General features: G+C 44.0%; 1 protein-coding gene across 1 annotated transcript; it reads right to left on the reverse strand.

The window, feature by feature from the left end:
- On the reverse strand, positions 1–2,597 carry LOC120841517. The gene is made up of 4 exons (XM_040212429.3): positions 1,162–2,597; positions 941–1,076; positions 636–878; positions 1–491 (listed from the first exon to the last, which is right to left on the reverse strand). Exons 1-4 carry the CDS (start codon positions 2,595–2,597, stop codon positions 75–77), a joined length of 2,232 nt encoding a protein of 743 aa, XP_040068363.3. The 3' UTR covers positions 1–74.
- Positions 2,598–16,424: the final 13,827 nt, after the last annotated feature.

Below are 16,424 nucleotides of genomic sequence, written 5' to 3' on the forward strand. Positions count from 1 at the left end.
TATGCAGAAAACTTTAACGTAATCACCGCAATAACGTTGCGAGAATTGTGTTCGTTGAAACACTAAACACAACCTTACAACCGTAAGACCTTTCGTGAGAGTGGCTTGTGATAAAGCTTCACATATCTGTCGAGGGAGTCGTTGACGTTTCCAGTCCAGTTAGCCAAGAGTGGCCTGAGCAGCTTCCGCAGAAACAATTCACAAAGTTCCCTGCTATGTTCTTGGGAATCCCTTTCTTTGCACCACATCAGTGGGCACGACATCATGCAAGGAAGCAACGCGGCGAGTAACATCTTCGATATTTGACTGCTTCGCCTGACATCAGAGGACTGCAGCACGTCCTGCACAAACCTGCAGGTGATCTTGCACACCCAGAGAACATCTAACGTCGGATACGTTAGTCCTCCACGATCGAGAATTCTAAGCAAGTTGAAGGGGCTGTCCGTTGTGCGAGGCTGATGAAGCAGTGTCTTGCAAGAAGGACAGGTGACCTAAGACAAATTAAAGAAACTTTAGAAAGCGCTCAAGTAAATACTTCGCCTCTTCACGTGAATAAATTATGTGGCCGCTCAACATCTTCACTGAACTTTTTTTATCTTTTCTAGTGGTGCTGACTATATTAACACGTGGCTCACCTTTTCATCACAAGCAAGCGCTATGTAGCCTGCCACGTAGGCTAGTGGAGCGAGTTCCAGGCTTTCTGACACTTGATCACAAACGTCCGGTGACCTCAGCTCCCTCATGAGCCTCCTCGCTGCCATCTCTATGACTGGTGGAAGGTTGTCGCCAGGACGTTGGGGAGCGGACGATCGCACTGAAGTCTGGGCATCGTAGCTTGTTGGCGCATTTCCAGATTTTGCTGCCTCGATGATTCCGACCTGACAAAAAAAAAAGTGTTTTAATGATCTAGTACTTGTTGATCGTAGTCACGCTCAAATACCTTCAGCAACCTCTCTGTAGTGAACACAGCGGTCCTTGCGTCCACCTTGTCGTTTCCACCGTTGAACTGCCGGAAACAGCTAAAAAGAGACTCCACGGGGTCGCTGTTCAAGCAGCGTGTTAGGACGTACCGGAAGCTGTGGAAAGAATATGAAAGGGATTGAGATTATGCATACGGTTACTAATATTGCTATAAACTTTATATGTGAATAATAGACTTACTTTATGTTGTCAAGAAGGTACTCGGCGAGGGCCACTGTGGACCTTGTCGTCATCATAGTCGCCTCATATGTTTCTTTCGTCATACAGCGATTGCGTGCACCATCGCCGGAAGTTCTTAGATGTTCCATGTACTCAACGAAGTCCACTTCGAGCCACGACAGTCTCTCATCATCTGTAGTTATGAAGGGCTGCTCCTGGTCATGTCGATCGGTCCACCCACCAATGTTGTGCAAAGCATACCACTTTCCTATGGCTCTCATGAAGCGGACGGTCGCGCCACAGCCTTCGAAAATAGGCGCCCTTTCATGGCAGCTGGGGTTTTCTTTGAGGTACTCAAGAGTCCCAATAACCACTGGAGAAAATAGGAGTGTTGCTCTAGACACCTTCATTTTCTCGAGGTTGCTGGGGTCGACGTGTGCCCGTGTCAGAAACCTTACCGGCTTTACCAAAAGGCCACTCTGGATGTCGTATAGTTCTTTGAGGAAAAGACCCCCTTGGATCTCCTCATCTCCATCAAACATGCTTCTCTCCAGCAGATTAGTTCTCAAATTTTTGATCAGATGGTTGGGATCAAACGATAAGAATAAAGGGTCGTCTTCCCGAAAAGGATGTGCGATTACATGCTGCAGTGTCTTGTCTTCTGACATGCTCCTGAAGAGCGCGGCATTCGTCTTGTGGTTATCCGTGACAATCCTCGTGACGTGAAATCCAGCGTCCTCAATGGCCTGCATGACACTCAATGTCATTTTCTTCAGTTCGTCGTTCCTCAGGCATCTTGTGAAAAAATAACCGACAGGGATAATGTAGGCTGCCGAAAGCCCACGAATTACAAAACATAGCAGCCTGTTTGCTACTTGGGGCGTGCCTGAACTGGATGCTTCGGACGAGTCTATACCCATGTCAACTAGTCCGAAAATCTTGTCCACTTGACGGTCATACACGACTTTCTGCTGTATCGCCATCTCATCAATAATGAGAGAGCAGTGCCTTTCTTGGTCAATTTTCAATGCCTGAAATTCGGCACGTAGACGGTCTTTGATTAGAGTTGTGACGCCCACTTCTCCGGTGGAACGCCCAACAAACTTTTGGAGGGTGCTACGGCATGGCAGCTTGAACAGTTTCCGAGCCTTGACGTGCTCATATCCCTTGCTTGAGCATGCCTTCCAAAGGACGCACTCACGGAGAACATGCTCCTCATAGCTGGGCCTTGTTTTTCCAAACGACATTATTTGGTGTCTCACAAAAATGGCAGATTTGTCCCCTCGGTCTGCTGCAGCGAAGATGTTCTTGAGAGCTTGTACCGCTTTATTCTGCTCAAACTCTTGAACTTTTCTGCTCAACTCATCGCACTTTTCTTGAAGTTTCTGCATCGAGCAATTTAGTCTGTTCACCTTCACCTGCAAGCGGTGCGTGTTCCTTTTGTTTTCTTCAGGCATTGCGGCAACGTTCAGCACGGTTTGGCTTTCTTGATCAGTTGTTGTCGTCTCTTCCGATGATTCCGTCTCGGGATCAGTTTCAGCCGGGGGCTCATCCACTCGATCAGACCTGTCATCTGCATGTTGGCTGTCATTCTCATTGGCACGCTCCTGGTTGGAACGTCGATCTGATTGTGTTTCGTCGTTTTCTTGCCGACTTAGCTTTCTTCGTTTGGGACAGTCACCGCCCTGCAAGTAGGAGGGGTATTCCGGAAACACTGTGGGAATAGCGCTTGACCGGAGGAGCTTTCTTTTGCAGCCTTCTCGGTAGTCTTTATCAATAAAATGGCGCGAGCACACGACCGACCTCGAAGCAGGTTGCCACGGGCTACCTTTAGCGGTGCCTTGCCTTGATATTCGCTTCAGCCAAGCCGCTCGCCGCTCCACGTTGCTTGGTATTTCAAAATAGTGGTCGCTGGGGCTGTTTCGGTCAGTCGACGGGCAAAGGGGGACAAACAACTTTTAGGCATGATGTGCGCACATGAACCGAAGAGGCTCTACAGTTCCTTCACGACATTGCAGATGTCAGTAAAAAAACGTGACTAACCTTGCACCTGAAGGCGCACAACACAACGATGATAGTAGCACGTTGATGCGGCGACGGACGATCCTTCACGGCGTTGAAGATACAGACACGTAAACAGGGCGTAATAGCAGAATAAATAATAACATCTGAACATTGAGTAAAAAACAACGATGACAGCAGCCCGTGGGCGCGGGAGAAAAACAAGGAAAAGCGGCGCTGAGAGGTCAGCACGACGGGAGAGCAAGGAAGAGCTCGCCGATACGGAGGGGACACGGGACGCGGGGCGTCGCGCTTTGTGGCGCCGCCCGGGAAAAAAGCGGCCGAGTCGAGAAACTTTGTCTTCACGGTCCTCCTATTGTATTCGAACCGGAGTGGGAGGCCGGAGAAGGGAGCGCGCGGAAAGAAGATCCAGCGGCCGTGACTGAACAGTAACCTCTGCCATGCAGCGCCTGCCTCCAACCAATAAGGCAGTTTTGGAACGCTTGTTATAAAAGCCCCTTTTACTGCCATCTCGCACTCACTTTTCGTGCAAGATGGCAACGGCCACCAAAACTTCGTTACCACGGCCCGGGCTAAGTGCTATGTTTGAACTGAGGGCAACGAAGTCAGACAAAGTTGCTGTTTAAATGTCTGCTCTGTATGCCAAAACTCAAGCTGCTGAGCACATCCAGGACATCGAACTCTAATTTGAAAAAAAGCACTTTAAGGTAAGTTATTCTTTAATGTCACTTACTTTTTTTTCGTTAAAATGTCGTCGTTAAGCTTTCTCAGCCAAAAGAACGCACTTTTTTTTCGAGATCGTTTTGTTAGTCGCCGTTTTTCAGCTATATCTCACAATGCTCATTAATGTATAGTCGCGAATAGTCTTCGAAAACGGGTTAGTTTAGCTTACTTGTATATTTCAGAAGGAGAATAAATCAATCATGGTGGTTATATATGAACGCGCCTATTTTATATTTGTTTAAGTGTGCGCTTTGTTTAGAAATATTCGTTTTTATACAAATTCGTGATGCAGTTTATTTAGTTAATATTTTGTTATTGCACACCACTTATAACTAGAAATTAAGAGCGGTGCTTCGCATAAGTTCTAATTGTTTTTCTTTTCAGCCAGACCCTCATTTGCCGAAGCTATCAGAGTTCGCGGTAATCTAAAAAAAAAAAAAAAGAAACAACAACGAAAGACCGAGATTACAACCCACTTTCCCGACACACCCTTGCTGAAGCAGAGGAAGATCGACCGTATGCATCAAACTCCCGTTTCTTAAGAAATGTTCGACAATCTTGCATAAGACGTTTGTGGTTGAGGCGCTACAGTCACATACTAACAGTGAAACACAAAGTAACGGCAAACTAACGTAAGAGTAACTTCCGTTAGTCGAAGCAAGTAGCGACACCGGTATTTCGTTATATTTGTAAAATGGTAACATAGCTCTTTAAAGCGTTAGATTCTGTCCAAGCTAACGAGTACCGCTATTTAGTTACTCTTTTTCGGTAACGGGCACAACACTGCTAGGATATTTGTGAAGAGGAGCTCCGTGTCGAAAGACACCATGGTGTCATCGTTGCTGAGTTGCATATCCGAAGCGCGCTCCACGAACTGGCCGGCGTTACCTATGGGTCGACGCGTTTCCGACGAGGGGAGCCAAAGTCAGGTGAAGCTAACTGGATAGTCCACAATACGTCATAGAGGTATGTTTTGTTTGTGTATCTTTGGAAGCCGTTAAATCCTGGACCCCAGCCATTCCTGCGAATGAACCGTAAGTAAGGGCTCTTTGACTCATGGAAGATTTTGAGCGGAATTTCATTTCTAGTAAATAATATTTTACTAGATTATGGGACTCTTTTCACTTCTGGTAAAGCCGAAATACATCGGAAGTCACCGGATATTTTAACGGAATTTTATTGCCACTAAAAATCAATTTTACTGTATTATGGGACTCACTTCCGGTAAAGCCGGAACTCACTGGAAGTCATTTGATTTGCCTGGATTGAGCAGAAAGTACCGGGAGTCACGGAATTTCCCGCTATTCACCGGAAGTTACGGTGTGTTTTTTTTGTTTTGTTCGGACGTGAACGGAAGGCGTTTAGGAAAAAGTGTGTGAACCGTGAGTGGCGTACATTTGCCAGATGCTGGACAATTCGGTAACAATTAAAACGGTTAGTCCATATAACCCTGAAAGTTCTGTCTTTATTTCACCGGTCCAATACCAGTGAAACAACTTGCACAGCTGTAGACAAAGCAATCAGATCAAATGTGAACACCCGAGATCTTTGTCGCAAAAAATATCTTTCAAGGTACTCACAATGCCGCTGGGTAAATTCCTAGATGTACGATAGTTCAACTAATAAAACCGAGCAGGTGCACCAAAAGACACACTCACACACTGTCAAGGCATTAGCGACAACCACGAAAGCGCGCCTAACATCCGCCTCCGTTGAAAAAATTATGGACACAGTCACAATGTCGTCCCTGATGCCGTCGCCGCGGGTGTACCACGCGGACACATACGCACGCTTAGCGAAAACCACGAACACGCGCAACGCACCCAGCTGCTTTGGAAGATACAGGTCACGCACAAGAAACGGGAAGCCGACACTGAGGGTCCTTTCGTTGCTGTTGTTGATTGACGGAAAAAGAAACCGGTTTTCTTCAAAAAATACAGCAAAACAACCCCCTCACATTTTTCCCACACACCCACTGCGAGGGAGAGAGGGTACGTGGGGACTCGTCCTTGCTGTGTTCCAGGCACCATAATTCCACACCCAGTCCCCGGCTCGTCTCGGCTTCCCCCTCCCCTCGCGTCAGCTTCCAGTGAGGTTCGTTAAACTGGGAAACGAGTCGCTCGTTTTCGGTAAAATTTCCAGCAAAGCCGGGTCGTCTGGTTAACGGAAGTGACTGGCGGTGAAATTTTCACGAAATCTGGTAACTGAGAGTAGTTACCGGCAAATATTCTAGCAGAAACTGGTAAACTACGCTGGTTTCGTATGAACACGGGTAAAACTTGACTAGTTTTCACCGGATGCCACCGCAAGTTCACCGGATGTCACTGGGCGTTTTTGACGGATTTTTCAATAGGGTGTTGAAAATCCCTGTCCTCATTTTGTTCAAGTTCCTTTCAACCATATGCGCTGGGTCTTTCTTGAGTTTTTCATATGCATGGCTGCCAAGAAGACCCGTACCTTTACTTCGTATTCCTCCCGGTCCAGGACGATGGTCGACTTCCTTTTGTCAGCCGGCACAAGCACAATCTCCGTATCTTTCCCGAAGTTTTCGGAGCGCTGAAACTTGCTCCGCTGTCAGGTTGTGTCGTTGCCATTGTGGGAGCTTCGAAAGAGTGCCAACCACTTTAAGATACACTCCATCCCAGATGCTAGGATCTAGGCGCATGATGCCATCCTCCACATCCGCGACCATTTCTTGGCAGAGGTGGCCGTTACGTGATCATAATTAAATCGATGGCCCTTTGCCAAGACCGGAATCGTGGCGAAGATTGCAGCCTTTTGCCACGAGTGACGCGTCCACTGCTTTGGATAAATAACGGGTATCTCAGAAAAAGATTTCAAGGCCAACGAGAACAACCTATTCAAGCCGAGGCACCACTGACCCCATCTCTGCCAAGAACCTCTCCTCTAGACAACTCCCGCCCTGCGAAATTGCGGTCTTGGCAAAAGGCCTCGGATTTAATAGGGCCACAGAACGGCCGCCTCTGCCAAAGATAGTCGCGGTTGTGGAGGATGGCATCATGCGCTTAGATCCTAGCATACAAGAGAGAGTGTGTCTTAAAGCGGTGGGCATCCTTTCGAAGTTCCCACAACGCCATCAACACAACTTGACCGCGGAGCAAGTTACAACGCTTCGCAAACTTCGCGAAGATACGGAGATTTTGCTCGTGCCGGACGTCAAAGGGAAGTCGACCGCCATCCTGGACCGGGAGGTATACGAAGAAAAGGTACGGGATCTTTTTGGCAACCATGCTTATGAAAACCTCAAGAAACACTCAACGTCGCGGATTCAGAAGAACTTGAACAAAAGTCTGGCAGGGTTCTTCAAGAACAACCCTGAGTCAAAGAGCATTTACTCACGGCTCATATGCAGAAATGGCTCCGCTCCAGGATTTCCCAGCGTGCCAAAGATCCACAAACCTAACGTCACTTTATGACGAATTGCGTACTTCACAACCTCTCCACTTCGGGCGCTATCTAGTTATCTTCAACGTACTTTGGCCCCTCGGAAACACGTCGACACATGTAGAAAATGCCGGCCACTTTGTGAAGCGCACCTCGCAAATAAAACTCAGCGACGATGGCATCATGGTGTCTTTCGAAGTGGTGTCTCCCTTGACAAGTGTCCCAGTCCCCCTTGCAGTTGCTACATCCCGCGAAGCCCTCAAAATAGATAGCAACTTGACCACAAGGACCAACCTCCGTGTGAATGAACTGAGCTGTCTGCCCGAGATCTGTCTCGGCAGCACATACTTCCCTTGCAAACGGGAGTTTTTCAAATAGGTCAGTAGCACTGCAAGTGATGGGGCCATCTCGGTTATAACGGCAAACATCTCGATGGAAAGAATCGAACAGAGAGCATTGAGTCCTTTCCCCAACAGCCACAAGGATTTCATGAGCTATGTGGACGACTGTTTCTGCATTCTCGGGAAGTTGGACGTGACTGATTGTTTGGCACACCTCAACTCTATGAAGCCGGCCATTCAGTTTACCGTGGAATACAAGACGGATTGCACCTTGCCGTTCCTCGATGTGCTGGTGAACCGGCGAGGGCAAGAATTGAAGTGGTACGGTGTACAGAAACCCAACACACACCGGAACGCTATCTCGATTTTCACTCCAACCACCTAACGAGTCCTAAGGCGTGAGTGGTTTCGACCCTCCTGCGTAGGACAATGACTATTTGCTCGTCGGTAACCGATAAAAAGAAGGAGAAAAGACCATAATTGCAGACTGAAAGAAAAATGGCTACTATTGTAGCTTCATTGAGTCCAGCGCCTGACGGCCAAGGTCATGCCAGACAAAACTAGATGCCAGTAGAAGAAAGACAGCCCCATCGAGTCGCACGCATCAGCATTTTCTACGTAAACAGAACCAGCCAAGCGCTCGCGAGTAGTGGGATTTGCGGGGCCACCAGGATATATTCTGGTGGCGCAGAAACCCGCCTCCACGCTGGGAAGGTTCATGCAAAGACCGAAATATTTTCTACCAAAACAAAGAACACTGGGCGCGTATTCCACATTCCATGCGCAGAGTGCCCCACAACCTACATAGGCGAAACAAACAGCTTTCCAGAGCAAATCCACCAACACAAAAATGACGTACGGAAGTTTGAGAGTGAGAGCAGCGCCATCGCCAAACTTTGCGATACCCTAAACCATCCCAATGACCTCGCGAACCCGCAAGTGGTTGACACAGAGCCAAACAGCCGAAGAAGACTATTCTTGGAATCGAGGCAAACTCAGTATACGCAAGGAAACCTAAACCGGTCCCTGGGCCACTGTGGGCGCACATGGCCACCGTGACCTGATGAGAAAGCTGAAAAAACGACCATCTCCGTAACTTAATAATGTTTTTTTTCTTCTTTTTTTTACATTTTTACGTCTTTTTTTTTTTTTGTAAGACGAAGAGGTTAGGAGTTTCGGCTGCTCCGTGTGCTTTCAATCACCTTTGAAGAAGAAACAAAGTTGGTTTCGCAACGTCGGGTTTCCTTTCGAGTTTTGGTTGGAGCAATATTTTTCAGACTTTAATTCTCCCGCAACCAGGCAGACTTCTGCCGAACATGCTTACTCACAACAAATACATGTTTAACGTGTTGTTTGTTTAAAAAAATAGCTAGTTCGAGCGTGGCGCAAGAAGAAACTACCTTGCTCTCTGCCTGTAATACTTGCAGAACAGCACCGCTAGTGCGCTGAAACAAGCGAAGCCGCGAATACCTACCCCAAATCTACACGCACTGCGGCAAGAACAGAAAATTTCTGACAAAGTTCAATCGGTATATGGCGCCAGTAGAAGAGAGTGAAGCCACACATTATAAAAACCTACATTAAAACGTAGACGCAAAGGTAAAAGTGGGTTAAATACAGTGAGTTGCACTGGTCATTATTCCGGTTCGGTTCGTGTTCGGTATCATTGAGTTTTGTTCCGGTTCGGTTCTGGTTCAGTGATTGTTTGAATAAACGCTTCGGTTACCGGTTCCATCAGGCATAAGCCAGTTTAAAACGTTTTTTTAAAGCTCAAAACTCGCAGCAATTAAAAAGAAGAAAAAATACTTAATGTCCTCTGGAATAAAGAAAAACGGAAAACAAAGGTAATCACAAGTTGTGCTGCGGAACCAAGGACAGAAACTTAAATACACGATTAAGTTAGTTTTGTGATTTTGAATTTATAACGCAAACACCGTTCAATGAAAATTGCGTGGTTGTACGGGCGCTTAGAAACAGTAACAAAGTACTGTACTCACATGTGAACTCCATCAGCCAGCACGCACTGTGAGAGCGTGACGGAGGCACGCTCCACTCTGGAAGTAAGCCACAAAACACGAATTAATCCTTAGTTTTTTAGACAATAGGAGTTTAATCTACAAGAGTATGAGAAATACTCTACATGAGAAATTTATCCAGTGCTGTACGACTGCTAGCGTGGAGACTTTAGGGGATATCACGCAATACTGATACACAACAGATATCCTCTACGATGCCCATCCAGATCAAAGCGGAAAACTATCCACACCGCACTTCCGAACGACTTGCTTGAACGACTGAGTTGAAGAGGAGAATAAGAGCGAAGGCCCACCGAAAAAACGATCGAAAGAAAAAAGGGCAAAAAGTACAACGGGCCACTTGCTGTTTCTAGATAGCACACACGCACACACACCAAATTACTTCAAGCAGCGTCCAGGGCTCTGGGCGACTGGCGTGCCGGCTGCCGGCGCGCAGTGTCGCGCCGGTGAAGGCCTCATCATCTTCGCATCTACGAATTTTGCTACCGCAGAACAAACGCGCCGACAGCCGTCAAATTTGTGTTTTAGAGCGCAAATCTTACGCGCCCGCTTCCGGCTTGAGCGGCGTCGACGTCGGCGTCGGCGTAACCGCGCGGTGCATGATGGGTAAATTTACCCGCTAAATGTAGCGGAAAACTTTCCCCGCCAAATTTTGCGGAAAATTTTTCCCGATAAACGTGGTGGAAAATTTTCTCGCTAAATTTAGCGAACAATTTTCCCTGCTAAATTTACCGGAAAAAATTCCCCGCTAAATTTAGCGGAAAAATTTACCCACTAAATGTAGCGGAAACATTTCCCGCTAAATCTAGTAGAAAATTAGGGAGTTTTCGTAGACCGCGTTTCCCCATTCGCTAAGCCGTCCGCAACGAAGCCGCTACTGCGCCTGCGCGCCCATGGCCTTGACTGTAGAGCTCCGGGTAACGTAGCGGGTTGCGGAGAGCGTTGCGGGACGGCGAAAACGATCTACGAAAAATCCCTATTGTCCCCGCTAAATTTAGCGGAAAATTTTCTCCGTGTTTTGTTGTATGTGTTCTGCGTTTTGTGTATTTTGTGTGTTCAGTGATGTATGTGTATCTACCATGTCGCGTTCAAAAGTCTTGAACGCTCCATGGCAACTTGAAAATAATTTTTTTTTTAGGGTATGCTGGCTTTTAGAGAGCCACAGGAAAACCCCTACAGCCTTCTTTAGCCGACCATATAAATGGGAAAAGACACCAAAGGAATAGCCATATTCAGCTATAGCATGCTGGCTATAGAGAGCTAGCCATTAGAGAAGCTAAAGGGCGCTATGGCTGGACAGTGATAGGGCCATAGACAAAGCTAAAAAGGCATATAAAGACGACCATAAAAATTGCTGAAGACAGCCAGAGAAAATTCTTTAGCTAATTGGTCCAAATAGCTAAAACCGACCATCAAAACAAAAAATTCTATAACCGACCATGGGACATTTTTGTATGGGAAGGCATCTAGCATTGAGGTCTGCGCACTGTCCTTTTAATCAAAGCCCGTCGGAGCTCCGCACAATCCTTTAATTCAAGGCCCGACGGAGCTCGGCGTCGTTCTGACGTATCCGCAACTCCTGCGCAAGATGCAGACGACTTGCTCTGCGCTTAGCCCTGAATTGAACCACTGATGGAGGGCGTTTTTCTGGATCGTCATCGCGCGGTCCCTGGGCGTTCACTATGTCGCCCGTTGATCGGTTTGCCCCTTTTTGCGTTTAGATACGCCAAAGACGCATTTATGAGCACTTGCTCGCCGTATACATTGTTTCAGTGTCAGTCTCTTACAAGGTGATTTACGGGTGCCTGTCTTTGTTTGAAAGTGTGCGTCGCTGTTGCCGTACTTCTTGTTCACTGTCTGCGGCAGTCTGCATAGTTGCAATGCCGGACACTGCTCGCGGTTATAATGCTGCGTTTTATTTTTAAAGTGGCTTTTGTTGAATCAAAATATAATTTGTCGGTTTCGTTGAGAAACATTGTACCAAATTTAGCAACTATCCCGAACAGTATACTATTTTTGTTTAGTTCCTTACGCGACAGTAAGAATGCAACTGGAGTGCTTGTTTATTTTACAATAATTATTGCAGATGCACCACCACATACTCAGCCGTGTCTATTAAAAATGTTCCTGTCGAAAACATTTGACCACAGATGATATTGTAAAAGTGATGGTATTTCCCGTTTAGCACATACAATTCAAGGAGTCTCACCCTTCAAAGAACATATGTACATACGTACGACATATCGCCATGTCATCAAAACCGAGTTTATTTGAGAGAAATCCCAATTAAATAATAAAGCACTTCCAATCTCCAGCGTGACCGACAGTCACTCCACGACCATCGGTAAGCATCCAGAAGGGCATCGGGGAGCGTTTTGATATCTTGATTTTTCACATCACCAATAAAAAAGTAACATTCGTTGGGAGTGCTGCACCCAACTCAATGAGCTATATTTGGCGAATATCGAGAATATATTACGGGTTTATATCAGTGGAGCAAATCTCCAAAGTACCTTGAAATACCTATGTCGCAGTCGGCTCGACGATCTTCTTTTCGTTCATGTCAGGAGAGGATTGACCAGAGACGTTTAAATAATAAGTACTTAGGCTCTGAAGTAATGGTTCTCACGGTGAAGGATAACACAAAAGTCTAAACAGCCTGAATAAGGCAAATAAAATAAATAAATTCAAGAAAGGAGAGCAAATTCTGAAAGCACAACTAAGTTGGAGAACCGCGCTAAACTGGTTTCCTCCGTAGACCACAAAACCTCTTTCTGATAGAAGTGCTCGCGCGGGTCACAAAATGATGACCGCCCAAAAGCTCTTTCTGGAAAAGTATGTGAGCTCCCCATAACAAAAAGAAAGTCCACTTGAAAAGTATTTTAAATGCATTTAATAGACGTAAATTTTCACATTTCTTCGCCCGCATTGAAAGTTTATTTAATATAATAAAATATAAATTTTGAATGTAATAAAATATGGCAAGGAATATACTCTAAGAGCAGTAACATGTATTAAAACAGTAAATCAAATCAAATTCGCAAGCAAACATATTTAAAATGTAATTTGAAAGCACTAATGGTATTTATTTTTATTATAGTTTTATGTTCATCTCTGCAATAAAGTTATATTTTAAACGACTTCAATATTTTATACAAAAATATCTATTATCTGAATATCGAATGTTCTAACATAGTGTTTTCGCATTTGAGGTGTGCTTGAAGTAGTGATTAATACACAAATTTACAGCGTGATTTTGGAAGTATAATTTTAATAGTAAGTGAAAAACTGAGTAGAGTACTTAAGTGTCCTTATAGTGTATTTCAAAATACGAAATATGTTTCAAATACGTCACAAATATATTTGATCCTATTTAAACATAAAGATGTTCTATAAGGGGTGGAGGAGTCAGGTGACGTGATTTGTACACACTCTTTTATTTCAGAAATATTATATACGTGGGTCTCCCAAACCAAGTATGCATTTTTTATTTAAGTCAGAAATAGAGCTAGGTGAAAATAATAACTTACGGAACAAAATGGATAAGATACATACGAATGAGCAACGTAACCGAATGAGTAATGTTTAATGAGTAATGTTTGGAAGCAGAACCGGTTCCGTTGTATCGGCCAGCACAACTGACCGATGCGAAGCCGCGTTTCTGTTCCTTCCCTCCATTTCAATTAGGCATGCATTTATACGATCGGAAGGTACTAAATTCAAGATATGCGGAAACTGCGCATAACTAACGTTCTTGTTCGAAATCTTGACAAAAATCTACGTTTACGAGCGCTTAATGAATCGAATAAGTGATTCATTCTCTTTCTAATAAACTGTAATTCTTTGTACTATTCCTAGAAGTGTGTTAGTAACACAAATGGGATTTAGCTTAATCCTATGAATGCAGTTTTTTTGTTTATTAGGCTATACAAAATAAAACAAATAGTGCCATACCGTTTAGTTTATACAGCGTAATTAAGAATAAAATCCATAATTATTCACTTTGAAAACCCAGTAGAACTGCTAGAAATATCGTAGTCAAAAAGTAGGATATTTGCAATTTAACGTACGCCACAAACCAACGCAAGTAAGCACATATGACAGGGGAACGCCCTTTCAGCTTTTTGAGGTATGTGCTGGAGACTAAAACTTACAGTGCCTTCAATTCGAAGCTTTGTGCCCCCCTCTCACAATTTTATCACAGGTTAAGTGTTTTGAAGTATTCCTTTCATTGTTTCAGCCATTTCGGGTGCACGCTAAGAACTTTCTGAAGTTCTTCATTTAAAAAAAATTAAACCTTATTTATTATGCCAGCACTCATGTTGATACAACAAGCAGGCATACATCAATCAGAGCGCCCGATATTACGTGGCGAGGATTAGGCATTGAATAACACATGGGAAAACACTTGCAGATTGCCATGCACTCACATTGTTTAAGTTGTAAGGATTTTTGTGATCACTGAAGTAAAAGTGCAGGAGACCCCGGCATAGATTCATAGAATTCGCTTGTCTGCTAAAAGAGTAAACTTTTTTTTTAAAAAAGGCATAAAGTAGGATATTAATTTAAGCAATAAACTTAGTTGGAAATTAGCGCCAGTGATGTCGCACGCGTGTCTTTTTTGTCCTTGCCAATTTCGCGCTATTTTAATCATATATGTGCCTCCCGTATATTTGGTTACATTATATCCCCATTATTTTTGTAGAAATAACTTGGCTCTTACGACATGATTGCTTTATTTTTATACAGGTGTGGTGTAAATAAATACAAAACCATCCCACCCTGAAGGTGTGATATCAAAATGGTATACACGTTAAATATAAAAAAAGATATAAGACCAGTATGAACTAAATGTATATTTATCTGATATGGTTTGATAATCACTCATTGACCCCCATAATTGGAATCAAGAAAACTATTTTTTTAAAGTTTATGCGCGTTTTAGAAATAAAAAACGGAAGCCGAAAATTCATTATCTTAACTGTGGTCTCAGACTGAAAATACAATTCAGGCAGGTGCAAGTTACGCATGCCACCAATTACGATTTGCTATGTGTGCAGAAAACTGACCAAACGTTGAAGTGAGTGCACAGGAGTTGAGACAAGTGATCATGGACAAGTTTCATGAATGATTTGATTGTTATTTTAACATTGCCGCTTCCGTTTAATGTTAAGGCCGCGCGAAAGGATATTAATACTCACAAGATCTGATGTTCGTGCCGTTATACTTGGATTTTTCGAGGGCTAATTGTGAACAGCTTATGTCACCTCACATCTCACTCATACATCAGAAGGAAATCTTGTGCACAACGAGAGCTTTCACGCGATGAATACAACAAGTTGACGGCGTGCCAAAATTTGAGGTCAATCCCAAAGCTAAAACTAGTACCTGGCTGACTCTCGGGGATCAGTTTCTTGAGTCGTCGAGGATGTCTGCTAACTAACCTCGAGGCGTCGCACATGACACATCAGAATGGCCTCGAGGCGTCTTTTTCTACTCATTTGTTAGTAATCGTCTATTTATGCCGTACCTAGCTTACTAAAAATGTGCTAAGTCAGGTAATGTTATATCGGCTTTCGCTGTACTGCATAAACATCCTGCTGGCCAAATTATAACTAAACGGAGTCCGGGGACAGCACGTTGCGGCGCAGTTGTAGTGTCTCAGCATTCCCCGAAACTATAGTAGATAAAACGGTTCAATATTTTCCATTAAACTGCGATCAATGCGATCAAGGTGGCCACTTCTGTGCATATCTTAGAATGACACGCTTGAGCTTTATATTTTACCACGTTCAAAATACCTTTCGGTAAACCTGTTGTGGTATAATTTATTAGAAAGTTCTGCACATTAAAGTCGAAAATTCGCTGACAGGCGACGCTTCAACACTGTTACTGGAGAAATAATTGATTACACTATTTACTATTTCATCAAATATTTACTTAACGTCTAATGTTTTACCAATTAGTCGGTCAAATAAACACTGTTATGGAATTGTTGTTGCCATAGTTTTCATTGTTGACAGATTAAAAAAAAATCAGACGATGCGTTTGAAGATGGAGATGCATGTCGTCGTGTGCAGTATGTGCACTTCAACTGAGGAATTGTTTTAATTGCTCCCTTTGAAAAGAGGCCAGTTTAATATCGATAATTTAGATCAGTTAAACTATTTAGTGCATTGTTTTTCTTTAACTTGATTCAACTGCTAAGCCAATGTGCTCCAGCCGCTACTACGTTGTGCGAAATAGTGTAATCACACCAGGATGTGTGTAAACCAACAAAATAAATATTTTATTTCAAAAACGTCAATAAATCTGTGCGTGTACTTAGCTTGCAGATTTATATTTTAAAACATTGTTGTGGAAATGGCAATCATGTCGCGATTTCAATCTTATTAATCTAATGTTGAGGAAGAGTAAGTGAAGTTCCGGGTTTTCGGGAGAAAAAGACGGTTTTTCCCATTGCAGAAAAAAATATAATCGGACGTTAGTCAAAATTAGATTGTAGCTCGGGTTTTATGGACCACATGAGAAGTTTGAGTACTTCCGTTTAAACGCTATCAGCATTTCTTGGGATCCTTCAATGGTTGGCAACCGAGCCCCTAATGCAACAAAAGTTTAAGGCGCCTGGTATTGGAAACAGTCCCCAATTCCTCATTCAAACGTTTCTGAAGTTACATAACAATTTTAAGTCAAGTGATTGTAGTAAAAGTTAGGCGTAGAAACCCAACCGATTGTGATGAAATTTTCGCGGAGGCCG

This window comes from Ixodes scapularis, unplaced genomic scaffold, assembly GCF_016920785.2.
Source record: "Ixodes scapularis isolate PalLabHiFi unplaced genomic scaffold, ASM1692078v2 PGA_scaffold3__209_contigs__length_174095766, whole genome shotgun sequence".
Lineage (NCBI taxonomy): Eukaryota > Metazoa > Arthropoda > Arachnida > Ixodida > Ixodidae > Ixodes > Ixodes scapularis.